At 48.6% G+C, this 14,677-nt stretch overlaps 1 protein-coding gene across 1 annotated transcript in view; it reads right to left on the reverse strand.

Annotated features, from left to right (window-relative positions):
- Positions 1–14,677, reverse strand: part of FGF18 (fibroblast growth factor 18) — a 64,087-nt gene that overhangs the window by 7,882 nt on the left and 41,528 nt on the right. Inside the window, exon 5 of the mRNA XM_021540045.3 lies at positions 7,527–7,633. Within this exon, the coding sequence (XP_021395720.1) occupies positions 7,527–7,633 (107 nt within the window). The remainder of the gene's footprint in view (positions 1–7,526; positions 7,634–14,677) is intronic.

Below are 14,677 nucleotides of genomic sequence, written 5' to 3' on the forward strand. Positions count from 1 at the left end.
TCACATTAAACAAACATGCACACTTACTGTAAGTTATCATTTCAAACAAATGCAATCTCATCCAGGCAAGATTCCAGTAGTGACACCACTTTCCCTGGGGCAAGCTTAAATGGGGGAATTTAGAACCGGAAAGGTCATTGCTTGTATGGAGGATGGCATTAGTTTTCTTAATGTCAAGTTATATTACTAAGAAAAGAGAGAAATCCATCATCAAATCAAGTACCATCCATAGAACATTAACATCCAGATTTGTTCCAGCCTGTGAGTGACCAACTTCCAACCCTATGCAACAAATGCAAGGCTTGAGATTTGTCCTCTCTAAGGAAAACTTTGTATCTTTGGGTACCCAAAGATACAAAAAAAAAAAATTTGCTCCTGTTAGAGCACAGGTTTTATTCTCCACTGCAACAATAGCCTCTGTTTTCTCACCTCCTCTCCAAAACCAAATTGCAAGCCAAGGAGAAACAGTCCTTGAGGAGCAGGAGGCCCCTGAACGTGATCTCCACTGCACCCATTTGAGAGAGACCAGAACTGCTTCGTTCTTCCTGCAGTTAAATACATCGCAGTGTTTGCTAAGTAGTGCTTAGAAGAAACATCACCCTCAGCTTAAGAGATGCTCAAGACCAACAAAAAATTGCACTTGGGAGATGAGATGCTCTGAGGAAAGCAATTAAATCCAACTTGATAACTGTCAGCACAAGATGCATTCAGCAGCACACCCTCTCCACCCAGACAAGACAAGGCATGACCAGAGCTCAGGGATCCCCATCAGTAATTTTAATTAATATTAAACCTTAGGGAACTGAAAGAATCCAACAGGACACACAGCTGCAGCCACCACAAAACACAGGGGACAAGAGGTCAGCAGCTTTATGGTGACACTTGCTTCCTGAACACAGCAAGGATTAAATTAAATTAAATTATCACACAGCTTTCAAGAAGATGGTTTTCTTCCCTGGAAGGGGACAGACATCTTCCAGCCATGGGATAAGGAAATGATTCAGAGGTCAAGCCTACAAGTTTGGTCTGTAAGTAAACCTTGACTTTGCAAAGCTTAGACTGAGAGAGAACTGGGGCTTCTTAGAAATATACAAAGGAAACACATTTCCTAAAGAGGAATCACAATAAACCAATAAATGTGTTACACAGCTCTCTGGTGACCTGACACAGCCAGGACACAAAATGCTCACATCCCCAGCAGAGTACCTTTGAGTCCTCATCATAAAAATAATACCATGAAGAAATTTTATTTTAAGTAAAAGGACCACTTGCTTTATTTCAGAGCAAACAATTGAAGAATTATGGCTGTGCTGAGAAGCTTAAGTTAACTGCAGATGTTCACATACAGATAAAAAGTGACTTTCATATATTTTGGTGCTCAAAACTGCCCCAGCACTGGAGCTGAGGCTGCCCCAGCCCAGAGCAGACTCCAGGGCACTGCTGACTCATGTCCAACTGGCCACGGACCAGGATCCCCAGGTCCCTTCCTGCAGCTCCTCTCCATCTTCTCAATGATGTTTGGGGTCTGAGAATGGAGGATGGTGGTTTAGTTTCCAATTCCACTTTTAATTTCATGAGAATCTCAGCTTCTAAATTTTCAGAAAAATAATTCCATTTCTTTTCCACAGGTTGCAGCAAAAAGGCCTGATCAGGTAAATGAAGATTCTGATGGCCCAATCAAAATAAAAGTGTTTTTTTCATCTCATTGCTTTTAAGACCTTTACAATCCTGAAGGCTCTGATTCCAGATTTTTGGACACTTGAGATAGTTCTGAAACAGGTCTCCCTGTCCAAAGTATGGCAATGTCCAAAGTTGGTTGGCTTCAGGGTCCAGTGCATGTGTTTATTTAGATGACTTAAACTAAAAAAACTCATAGGAGAGCGAAGACCCAGACTGCAGTTCCAAACAAGATCTGAATGAGATCCAGCAAAAGCCATGTCAAGTTTTGCTTTCACATGGGATGCCAAGTTGGAATGGTTTATGGCTGAGCATGTCATAGAGAGATCCACAAAACACATGCTATTAAACCTGACACCCCACCAACCCTGCTCATGTTTATGTTGCAAATTCAGCATTCAAAATGGTTAGGTTTTACAAGCCCCTTTCAAGCAACCCAAATACTGTGTAACTCCTGGAAAAATTCTGAATAAGCATCAAACTCCAGTGAAACTTAGAGTTCTGCCCCAAATCCAAGATGCAATTAGGTGTGGTTTTAAATATACAAGCTGAGGAGGGAAAACACCTCATGCACTGCACCAGAGTTCCAAACTGCAAGCCCAGGGTGGCCCTGCCCTCTCCACACACCTCCTGGCACCTTTGCAGCACCCCTGGCACAGCAGGCACCGGGAGCACTGGCACCCAAATGTCACACAGGACTGGGGCATCTGGAGGGCACCGGGCTCGGGGCTCATCCTGGACTGTCCTTACCTCAGCCCCCAGCCCTGCAGTGAGGAACTGGTTCTCCACCAACAGCTTTTCAAAGACAACAACTTTTCAAGAAAGCTGAACCTCACTCTCGGCTAACAGCTGATGAAAACCTGCTCCAGGTACAGCAAAAAGGCTTTGGAGGATCCCCTGGTGTCTCCCACCGAAGTGAGTCTCCTTCCCTACAAAGGGAGGCTTCTGCTGAAGCCTCCACAGCTCCTTCTCCCATGGGGCCAGAGGAGTTTCAGGGGCCAAGAGCACATTTACAGGCCACAGTGGGCACCTTCAGTCTTTGGTGCTGTCAGAGTTTTTTAGCCAACTTTCCTGACTAAACACACTCATGCCTCAAGAAAACCCCTATTTTAAAGCTGTAATGTAAACAACCCCAAATTATTACTATCCCCTAAAGGCTACTGCTGGCAAGCATCAGTGATAAAGCTCTGCCAGAGCAGTCTGGCATCTAGCAACAATTTGTTTGTTGTCCTGCAAAAATACAGAGAGCCTTGCCATATGGTATTAGCAACTTTCTGGTAACATTAAGAAATATATTGGCTTGGAAAGCAGTTATCACACCAGTAAAAATGCTGTGTCTGAGAGGCAGGTCTCTGCTGTGAGTGGTACCAACACAGTGGCACTGGTCAGGGCTGGGAGAGGCACTGGTGGCCAGCACAGCCATGCCACCTTCTGTCCCCTGTACCAATGGCATGGCCCTGGCACAGCCAGGCTTTGGCTGGCACAGCTTTTGTTCAGGAGCTGGGCTGTGCCGGGGGACATTGCTCATTGCTGCTCATTGGGAGTGCTGGGAGGGTGCCAGTTCTGCAGATGTGGTGTCAGGGGACACATCCCCAAGAGGCACCCAAATTATCTGTCACCTGTCAGGAGCCACCCAGCTGTCCACAGCTTCCTACCCTTCACCAAACAGCTTCTCCCCTCTGCTCACATTTAGCTCAGAGAATGGAGGAATAAAATCAAACTCATTAAAATGCTTTTACAAAAATAATGCCCCTACCTGCCTCCAATACTACCATGATTTTGAGAGTGTGTGGATCCAGATCACTGGGGATCTTTGAAAAAAGGTGGGAGTGAAGTACCCTTCCCACAGATACCTGCTGCAGCCTGAGCACCAGCATTGGCCAGACTGCCTCATCCCACAGGGGGATGTCATGGGACTTCCCTGGACACAGTGCTGGGGTCAGGAGATGCTCTGCTCCCCCTGCAGCAGCCACTGACCCTGGCTGTGTCCAAAACAAGGGCAGGCTCTGGCCATCCTTTGATGGTTCAGGCTTCACACAGACCCAAATGCTCTCCTGCCAGATGGGACAGCACAGGAAAGGCAATCTCTGCAGCATCCCGCAGCTCTGGGGAGCTGGATGTGCTGTAAGGACAGGCTCAGCTGGAGCCCAGCTCAGGAAAGAGCCACCTGCTCTGCCCAGGCTGCTCCTCGCTCTGGGAGACTTCAGTGCCTTACCCTTGCCAGCCTCAGAAACACAAATCCCCACTCTGCCCTTATCTCAATGTACAAGGTAAGAGAAGCTGAGGCAGAAACAGCAGAAGGACTCCCCAGGAGAACTAGTTAGAAGCTCAAGAGCTCCTCCAAAGAGACCATCAGCTCCTCTTTGCCTCTACCACTGAATTACTGCCAAAATTCAGAGTTGCTGTGTTCTAGATGACTTGTCACAAGTGGACAAGTCACATCGTGACTCTCCTTGGAAAAAGAACTGCACCTTTCAGTCCTCTATCCCCCGTGTTTTTAAGAAGAATGAGATAAACAAACAGATTTAATATTTTTTTTTTTTAATTACAAAAAAGAAAAGCAGCTGGCATTCTTGTTCTGAATTTTCATATTTTAGTCTCTCTCCTTGTAGTGTGATTCCACCATAAAGCCTGGAGAAGAGAGGGCTCTAGGAAGAACTTATTGAAGCCTTTTAGTATTTAAAAAAGTTAAAGAAAGATGAGGACAAATCTTTTAGCAGGACCTGTTGCAATAGAACAGGTAGTAATGGCTTTAACTAAAATAAGATCAATTTATACAAGATATAAAGAAAAAACTCTTTGCTTTGAGGGCACTGGCACAGGTCTCCCAGAGAAGCTGTGGCTGCCCCAACATCCTTGGAAGTGTGCCAGGCCAGGTTGGGCACTGGAGCTTGGAGCAGCCTGCGATAATGGAAGGTGTCCCTGCCCACGGCAGGGTTGAATGGGATGGGCTTTAAGGTCCCTTCCAACCCAAAAAATTCTGTAATTTTATAATAAAGTTCAGTAGTCCAAAGAAAACCTCAGGAAGACCAGAAAACTCAGGACCTACAATTTTTATGCAGCACAAAAAAACCCATAATCAAAGAAACAGATGGGCAGAAGTAAAAGGAAATAAAATTAAATGTGTCTTGGGCCTTCTTCAAAACAACACCAAGAATCCACAAAAGACCACACTCCAGACTGTTTTCCCCAGGTGCTGCTCACCTGTAACAGAGAAGTCATTGCTGTACAACACATCCCTGTCTCATTTTCCAAAGCACCACAGAGTGCCAGTGACCGCAGCAGCTGCTGTTGTAACAGTCAGGAACCTGCCCAAAACAGCTCCAAGCCCTTTGGTCACTGCTCTGGGAACACACACAGCAGCACCTGAGAGACGCAAAACCCACCAAATTCGGGGCTCCTGAGCAGGCTCCATCAGAGGGCTCTGCTAAGAAACTCTGGTGGAGGTGCAATCATCAGAAATAAGGACACAAAGGCTGCTCTTCTTATCCCCGTGGGTTAATCTGCTTCCCTACAACACAGCCAGCTCCAAGGTAGGGAAAAGCCCTGTCTACCTCTGGAGCTCTTGTGTTCATCACCAGAACAACAACCTGCTCCTGACCATGGCACTCTTTGTAGGTGATTATTGGACACAAAAGGGACTAAATTCAAAGCAGGTTTTCAAGTGGGGAGGATCCAAAACTGCTGAGCGAGGAGAACAAAGCCAGATGGCACGTGCTGCTCTGGCTGGGGATTCTGCAGTGCAAGGCAATAGGAAAGGAGCAGAGGAAAGGCCTGGGTTGGTCCCATGGCTCCTCTCCGGCCAAACGAACATAGCAGGACAACCATGGAACAATCACTTTGTGGGCTTCATTCCCCTCCACCTCCACACTGAACTTAAATATTTGTATAAGCCCAGGCATAACTTTTATCTCATGTTTTCCTTGGGGTTTACTGGCTGTTTAGAGCATCCAGGCTAAAAAGCATTCCCTCAAACTCTTGCCGCAAAGAGAGCTGAAACCATGACACTAATTAAAAACACATTCTTTGGTATCAAGAAGACATGCTATTGTTTTCTTTTGTTGCTCATGAGGAGCTGCTAATGTGGGCAACACATCTGGAACATTTTCCTACACAGCACATTCCCCCCAGCCCAGGTTGGCTGCTTTGGGATCTTGTCATAGGCTGGGGTGGGAGGGCAGTAGTATTTACAGGAACAGACTTATTTATTCTTTGTAACAAAACATTTGCCAGCTTAACACCTTGAAAAGCACATTGGGGAGAAAAAAAAAGGTTCATGCTGCCTGAAAGGTGACAAGCGAAACAACACTCCTGCCTCAGTGCCCAGTGAGCCAAATCAAGGGATAAGCCTTAAATACACACTCCATACAAGTATATGCTATGTTTGGAAAAACTGATGCTGACTTTGTCAGGATGCTCCTGGACACTCCATTCAGAACAGAAAAGGCTGCAGGCTGCTCTGTGTCACTGTTGACCCACTTAGAAAAGGATTTTTCTAAGATTTTGTGCTCAATTTACTCCACCTGGGTGCTTCTAAGGTCTCCATGACTGGTATCAGCACTTCATAAATGTTAACAACATTATCCTTGCAATATTTCTGGGGAAAATGCTATGATCACATTTGAAAGATGGAAAATTAAGGCACGGAAAAACCTAAGGTAGGTTTGTGTCCAATGCAACCTTCAAAAGCATCCAAAGTGGTTTAAAACCAGTTAAAATAATTTCCCTGTCCAAGACCAAACAATGGGGTCCCATGCAGAGTGATAACACAAGTGCAGGAGGCAGAGACAATTGGCTGCTTTTCCCCTACCCTCCCAGAGTGCTGATTTCCACTTCTCCCTGTTTTTAGCAGTGGTCTGGATGCCTCCTGCCTCGACAGATAGCTCCAAAGCAGGTCAGGCACAGGGTCCTGGGCTTAGCTTCCACAGAGCATCGCTCCCCAAGGCAGCACAAGTGGAAGAGGGAGGGATCCTCCAGGGAAGGCAGTGTCCCACAGGGGTCTCTCCTGGGACCACAACAGTAAATAATTTTTCACAAGAGCCATTTGGTTTCTGGTTTCTGTTTGGGAGCATGGCATTCACTGCTTTGACTAAAACAAAACTCTGCTTCCCTTTTTCAGGACCACAGAGATGCTACATTTGAATTCCTGGTGATGCAAAGTGAGCACAGCAGAGGTTTGAAGGCTGGAATATTCTATTTGACATTTATTTTTTGGCGGTACTTTAGCTTTGCGCAAGCCTCTGCCTGGTTAGCAAGCCTCCAGCTTTTCCAACAATAAAGAAGGACCGTGTGCATTACAAAAATCCTACTTCAGCACACAAGTTGGGCTGAAGGGGTGAACACGCTGTAATTTGTTACATACTTCCACTGGCGAGGCATCCCCGATGTCCAGATTCCAGCCCTGGCTGTGCTGTGCCAGTGCCTGGCTCCTGGCTGGCAGGAAGGAGCTTTCTGCTGCCCAGCATGAACCACAGCACAGTGCTCTGCTTGCCAGAAGGAATTCTGGGGGAAATTCATATTTGAATGTCCCCCCAAAGAAATACCAGGCGAGGAAGGCGCTGTGGAGGTGGCCCTGGCACTGGGACGCTGAGGTGACTTCTCCCGTGAGGGACGACCCCGTGCACACCTGCAGCAGCACTGGAGAGCCCCACGAGGCTGCAGGGCTCCCTGAGAGCCTGGGGGGGCTGACAGAGCCCCTGGGCCAGCAGGAGCTGCCCCACAAACCCCACATCTCCCGTCCTGCTTCTCATTTGGGGCTGACAGACGAGGTTCAAACACATCATCACAGCCTTGAGGAGGCTGCTCAAGGTAACACTCGGGTTTTAGATGAATTAATAGGAAACACTTACCTTCCCCACTAGCTTGCCTTTCCTGTTCATGCAAAGGTAGAAATCTGTCTCCTTCCCTTTGATCCGGACTTGACTTCCAAAAGTGTCTGTTTCCACTAGAAGCTGGGCTTGGAAAGGAAGAAGAAAAGAGCATTTACCAGTGTGGTCCCATGAAGGCACAGGGTGCAGAGCTCCCCAGGGCACTTTCCCACTGCCCAGCTGAACCATGCCAGCAGAGCCCGAGTGCTCTGCAGGGGACAGCCCGGGGACCACCCAGGGACCGAGCTTATGGCTCGGTGCAGGACTGACACCTCTCCACTCCTTCCCACACAGATACCCTAGATTTAAAGCTGGTTTATCACAGAATAACCAACACATGTGTGGGCTTCATCTGCCACACCAACCCCACCACCACAGCAATGTTAGCTCAGTGTTAATAGAACCAGAGAGGAACAAACCTCTGAGATCATCAAGTCCAACTTGATGGCCTAGCACTGTTGTGGCCACCATGACACCCTGTCCCCAGGTGTCACATCTACATGGCTTTTAAACACCTCCAGGGATGGTGATGCCACCACTGCCCTGGGCAGCCTGTTCCAATTACAATGTTCTCCTTCACGCTGCAGGAGGACTCTTGGAGGGTAAGAACATGGATTTTATTCTCATGAAGATGAAAGATTAGCATGACAAGAAAGAAAATCCTTTTCCCACAGTCAGCATCCCTCAGACACCATACAGAAGTGGTTCAGCCACACACTCCAGCGCAAAACATCACAGTGACCTCCCAAGGGTCACCACAACAGCTAGCAGGGAGAAATTTGGTACTGCTTGTTCTGTCTGATGCACACCCACCCTGAACGTGTCCTCCATGCCTTGTTGTGCATCCAGGAGGTCACTAATTTCTTCCTGGCAGTCCAGGCCAAGGTCTCAGGCTCTAGCTGGGAGAAATGTGGCCAATCTCAGCATCTTGCAGGGTATGGATGCCAGAGCTGGTTTGCAGCAGGAGCCAGGGTAGAGGACAGATTTCTGCTGCATCTCCATAAACCCCCTGCTCAGCCACTGCTGTACCTGCAGAAGTGGCCAGGCTGACACCCAGACAAGCAGCATGCCATCATCATCATCTCAAAAACCCAGACAGATCCAGCCTTTTATTCCATCTCTAATCTAAACACAAATTCCAGTCATACTCAAGACTCAAATTCCAGGAATTTCCCTGGAGAGGCAGGAACAGGCAGACTGGACATTTTGGTTCAGATCCATCTCTGACATGGAGGATGAGAAGGGAGACATGGTTGAAACACAATGCAAGAATGTGTGAGTGTCAGCAAGTGCAGCTCCATGTTCCTGCTCTGGAAATACTCACGCCTGCGAGTGCTAAGCCCCACCATAGAAATACAGCTTTTGCCAAACTCTGGAGAATGTTTGATCTGTGCTGCAGAAAGTCACATTCTTTTTGGCATTCATATTTCAAACTTTAAAGCCCTCTAAGAGCAAATATATTCATTGTAAGGATTTACCATGGGGATAGAAATAGGAGTTTGTTTCATTTAAACACATTAATATTTTTCCCACTTGTAAAGTCAGGTTTTGGCTTCTGCAGCAGTGCAAATATCACAAACCTTTATCTCACAAGGGCCCTAAACAATTTTCCCCTCACAGCTCAATCACATCTGTAAGTTCTGGGGTTTCCAGTTTTTAGCTGCTTACATTTATTTAGATCTATTTGTTAAACCTGTTATCATGGGGGATATTTAAATTATAACTTCTTTCTGACAGCAAGTGGGATAATGTCTATATTACAGCAGGATATTACTTGCAATCATGCACAGATATGGATATTTATGGAAGTTTTTCAGAAACACCTCATAGGTTTAGGTACCTGTGATGGAGAGCAGCCTGAAGAAACACCTGGGTGCTGCCCACTTTGTCCCCTCACCTGCCAGGGCAGTATCCAACCTGTGACTATTCTGTGAGGAAGGGCCCCGAGCCAGAAATAACCCTTCATGTGAGGATCCCAAGGTGAGCCAGCCAGGAGGGGGCACAGGGCCAAGGACAGCTCCTCCAGGGCAGGCTGAGCAGTGTGGCTGGAACACAGCGAGTGCCCACTGCTCCAGGAAGCTCAGGGAGGCTGCTCAGGTGCAATGCAGCATTAACAGGCAAGGGAGCAGCAAAGGTGGGACTGTCTGCCTTTAAAGAGGGAGGTGACTCTGAAAGGGCTTCTCCTCACATGAGCAGGATGGAGGTCAGCCTCAGAGCGGGAGACTGAAATATGGATGAAAAATTAAAACTTTACAATTCTAATATAGATTTGTAGGGATTGTATGTTTTTATTATAGTGCTGGGCGCACACAGGGATTTCCCTTCAAAGGGTGTGCACACCCCTAAGAACTCCCGATCTTTATAATTAATTGTTTACTTTTAACTAATTTCTATATGTATAGAGTTTTACAATAGGCTCATGAATATTTATTCTGCTGATTTTGCATTACACTTATAGCTAGCTACACTTGTACTTAGTTTTTGTCAGAAAGTACAGAAAGAACTCTTGGGTCACTCTGTGCTGTCTGTTTTAAGGTCCAAGGAGTCTTTCTTATCTCTTATCTTTTTAGTGTGGAAATCTTTATTCTTTTTCCTTAGCTGGGGCAACTTTGCTAGTGCTGCAGTTACTAGACTAAACAGCATATTTCACTTATGTTAGTAAGCTTAAAGTGGCACATTTTACCTAAATCTAAATGGATTCCTACCTTGTTAAATTTTCATTTTGTCTCGAGACCAGCAGCTAACATATGAGTGAAGGTTGTGGAGCCAGCAATGCCTGGTCCAGGAGCCATGGCCGACACCCAGAGCACCAAGGAGCTGCCCACAGATGTTCAGTGGCCAAACCACCCAGGCACAAACTGGTGTGGGACCACCCAGCACAGGGGTCAGCCGAGGGCTCCACACAGGCCAGACCAGGACAGCACAGCTCCCTCTGAGCTGTGAGGCATTCCCTGCCCACTCCAGCCTGAGAGTAGAGAGCTACTGAGAGTGACTCTGAACATCAGATACAGGCTCTGGCCAGCCAGAGGAGGAGCTAACACCAACAAACCCTCCAGCACGAGAGCTGTGAGCCGTGGTCCCACGGGACAGCCAGCAGCTCCCACCCCTCTGACACAGGTTCTCCTGGCAGCCCGTGCTCAGATAGACAAACACAGGGCACACTGGCCCATGTTCCCCACCCCCTCGCTCTGCAGCCAGTATGACTAATATCCAAGCTGATTTTAATTTGAAAAATATCACCTTAAAAAGATGCCGGTTCCCTGCTGTGAAAATTATAACCATCTGGATGGAGTGATTTCAAATAATTAATCTAGGACTCCTTTGGCACCGCTACTAATTAAAATATGATACCTTCCTCCTCATTTTTAAATAAAAAATTTAACTAAAGTTTAAAGCTCTAATAAAATAATGTAATAATTTAGAACTAGATGGAAGTCACCTTTCCTGCAGGCTGCAGAGGTTATGGCAGCGCTGAGATCCCTCCCAGGCAAGTGCCACAGCACAGCCCGAGCAACAGAGGATAAGCAGGCATCTAGTGAGGTATTTGTGCTGGCAAACACAGCAGCATCCATCCCAGGGCCCCGACAGACAGCCCAAACCCCCAGGGACCATCTTGCACCCCGTGCCGAGGAGTGGGAACAGAGGCCAGGAGGTTCAGCAGAGAATGTCTGTTCCCTGCTGTGACCTGAGCTGCCCTCAGACAGGCCAAGGCCTCACAGAGGTTTCCCACTTCTGCAAAATCTGAGTCTTAAGATGTTGGAAACATCTTATTTCTAGGGATCCCTGACCCCCTTTTCTACAAGAGAGATCAGTGCAGCTTTAGGGTGGGTTATAACCCAGTTGGCCATAACCCAAGGGGTGTGCAGCACCCCTGACAGCTGATGCTTCTTTGTGCAATAGGCATCCTCCCTAAGTGCTCTCACAAGTGGGGACAGGCGCCTTAAACAGCACATAAACAGCACATCTGAACTCTTCTGGGATGAATCCCAGCCCTCAAGGACGCAGCCAGAGTTCCTAGGGGGGTGGAGCTGACCCAGCACAAGGGGCTGCTAATGTCTCTCCCTCTACTCACACATAGCAGGAGAAAAGCTCAGCCACCACCAACACATTTTACATTAATTCAAACTGGACTTGGAATGCTGTCCTGTCCTGTGATAAATACGCCATGGCATAATGGAAGTGCCAGGGAAAATCCAAGAGAATGTACAGGACAGTTCAGGTGAAATGAGTGCCGCCATGCCAGAGCAGCAGCCCCAAAGCATTCTGCTGCTCAGCACCCCTGACTTCCAGCCCCATCTGTCCCTGGACACACCACACAGAGATTGCAATCTTTATTTTCAAAGGCCCTGTGCTCTAGTCTTCAGATTAGGTGTTATTGTTTAAATTCTTTGACAGCTAGATATTCTGATATATTTTCCAGGGGAATAAAATAAAGAGCAAAAAAGAAAAGATGTCTTTAGAGGGTAAGATCTCCTGCTACATGTTTTGCCTTATTGGCCCATTTAACCTAAACCTTCCTGAAAACTCCCACTGGAAGAGACTGGAATTCCTCACAAGTCTAGGTGAAAAGGATTACATATATATGTATATGTTGAAAAGCTATCTACCAGCTAAGAAAACATGAAGTCAGGGAGATATGTGAAGGTGGCAGAAAATATGCCAAATTATCTTTCAGATATTTCCTGGGAGTGGGAGGACAGGAGCAGAAAGGCAGAGGGAAAGAGAGGAGAAAGAGAGCACCTGAGAAGTGTAAAGTTTACAAGTACCAATCACAAAATTCTCAGGTCCAGATAAAGAAAGAGATAAAGGGGGAAACACACAAAGGGTGCAGAAGGACTGGATACTTTGAGTCTATCCACTGGTTTGTGTTTTTTTGCAGGCGAAACCCCTGAAAAGGGAGCCACAGGGAGAAGGAACACAGCTGCTTACACCCAGGCACCTCGCAGCTGGCCAGACACTGGGGAAAAGGATCTCAGAGGGGACAAAGATTTTGTTGCTTTGGTTGCACTTCTTTTTCTGAAACAGTCAGGAGATCCATTTTCAGACTTGAAACCATTTCCAGCGAATGAAGAGGGTGCACTGACACACTGAGGCTGGGAGCACAGCACCTGGGATGGAGGGCAGCTTTCCCAGTTTGTTACCCTGGTGCTGTGAACCTGGACATTCCCACCGTTCACAGTGCATAGCTCACATCTGATGGGAGAGCAAAGCCCACACTGCTGAATCTCCTCCTGAGACTCCCAACATGGGCAACAGTGCCTAAAATAGATTAAATCTGTTCAAACACTGCCTACCCCTACCAAAACCACATGAATCCCTTCCATGACCACAACACAGGAGAGAATGACCTTGTCTCAACAGTCATGATGTAACGATGAGGGAATAACACCAAAATTAGGTAAAGTCTGGAGGATCTAATGAAGCCTGCTGGCTGTGGCCCAGTGAGGGAATCAAGGCTGCATCCCTAAGTTTTGTCTGCACACTTGCATAGTCCTGCAAACTAAGTGGTATTTAATAGTTATAATCCACAGAACCCAGCTCCCTTCTCAAATATTCAGATGCAAATCAGGAGTAACCACCCCAGTCAGTGAGGCTGGTGCTTGGGAGGGCAGAGCTCTGACCCACATACCACTGTCCTGAGCTCATCCTGCCTCTCCTGAGCACAGCATATGCACATCAAATTATTAAAAGGTATGTTCGTGGGGAGGAAGACTAAGAGCAGCTTCGAGGTCCAGGCTCCAGATATTGTCTGTTTGAAGCCACCGTGCTGCACGAGACAGGAAGTGCTCGGTGTCAGCACAGAAGCTGCCCAGGGAGCAGCTCCCAGTTCCGACCCAAGGTTTGAAAGATGCTGTTACTCTAAATGAGGATTTTTAAAAAACGCTGTAACTTTCACTCGGTCAGCACCCTAACTGTTGCACCTGGGGACAAAGACTTTTTGGGGTGTAAGGTCCTCAGGGCATCAAAATGTACACCGAGTGCCAAGTCCCCGGCACGCTTTCCTGCCCCATCACGGGGTGGGAAGGGAAGCAGGAGCGAGGGCTCAGTGTGAACAAAGAACGGGCTGCAGACACAACCTGCCACCCACACAACAGCCTCAGTAGCTCTCAGGAACCAGACAGGTTAAATATTTGCATGGGAGACATCTGAAGAAAATCTATAATGCGGCAAAGACCTCAAAGGCATTTCCACTACAGCAACCTGATTTTGTAAATACTTCCACACAAAGGACTTGGCACACATCGGAAGTCCCTGAGTACTGATAAAGACCCCTAGGAGGCTTCAGGGTCCTGCCTCTGGAGAACAGCCTGGGCCAGGCTTGGGGACAGCTTCTCCCGAGGGCTGCGCGCTGCTCAGCCCACCTGCACCGCCCGAGGGCAGCGGCACGGGGAAGGTGCGGACTCGGCACAGAGCCCCTTCCCTGCGGGACACAGAGCCCTTCCCTGCGGGACACAGAGCCCTTCCCTGCCGGGCACAGAGCCCCTTCCCTGCGGGACACAGAGCCCTTCCCTGCGGGCACAGAGCCCCTTCCCTGCCGGGCACAGAGCCCTTCCCTGCGGGACACAGAGCCCTTCCCTGCGGGCACAGAGCCCTACCCTGCGGGCACAGAGCCCCTTCCCTGCGGGACACAGAGCCCTTCCCGGCCGGGCACAGAGCCCCTTCCCTGCGGGCACAGAGCCCCTTCCCTGCGGGGCACAGAGCCCCTTGCCTGCGGGGCACAGAGCCCTTCCCTGCGGGGCACAGAGCCCCTTCCCTGCGGGCACAGAGCCCCTTCCCTGCGGGGCACAGAGCCCCTTGCCTGCGGGGCACAGAGCCCTTCCCTGCGGGCACAGAGCCCCTTCCCTGCGGGCACAGAGCCCCTTCCCTGCGGGACACAGAGCCCCTTCCCTGCCGGGCACAGAGCCCCTTCCCTGCGGGACACAGAGCCCCTTCCCTGCGGGGCACAGAGCCCTTCCCTGCGGGCACAGAGCCCCTTCCCTGCCGGGCACAGAGCCCTTCCCTGCGGGGCACAGAGCCCTTCCCTGCGGGCACAGAGCCCTTCCCTGCGGGACACAGAGCCCCTTCCCTGCGGGGCACAGAGCCCTTCCCTGCGGGACACAGAGCCCTTCCCTGCGGGCACAGAGCCCTTCCCT

The sequence above is a fragment of the Lonchura striata genome, chromosome 15, assembly GCF_046129695.1.
Source record: "Lonchura striata isolate bLonStr1 chromosome 15, bLonStr1.mat, whole genome shotgun sequence".
In the NCBI taxonomy this organism is placed as follows: Eukaryota; Metazoa; Chordata; class Aves; order Passeriformes; family Estrildidae; genus Lonchura; species Lonchura striata.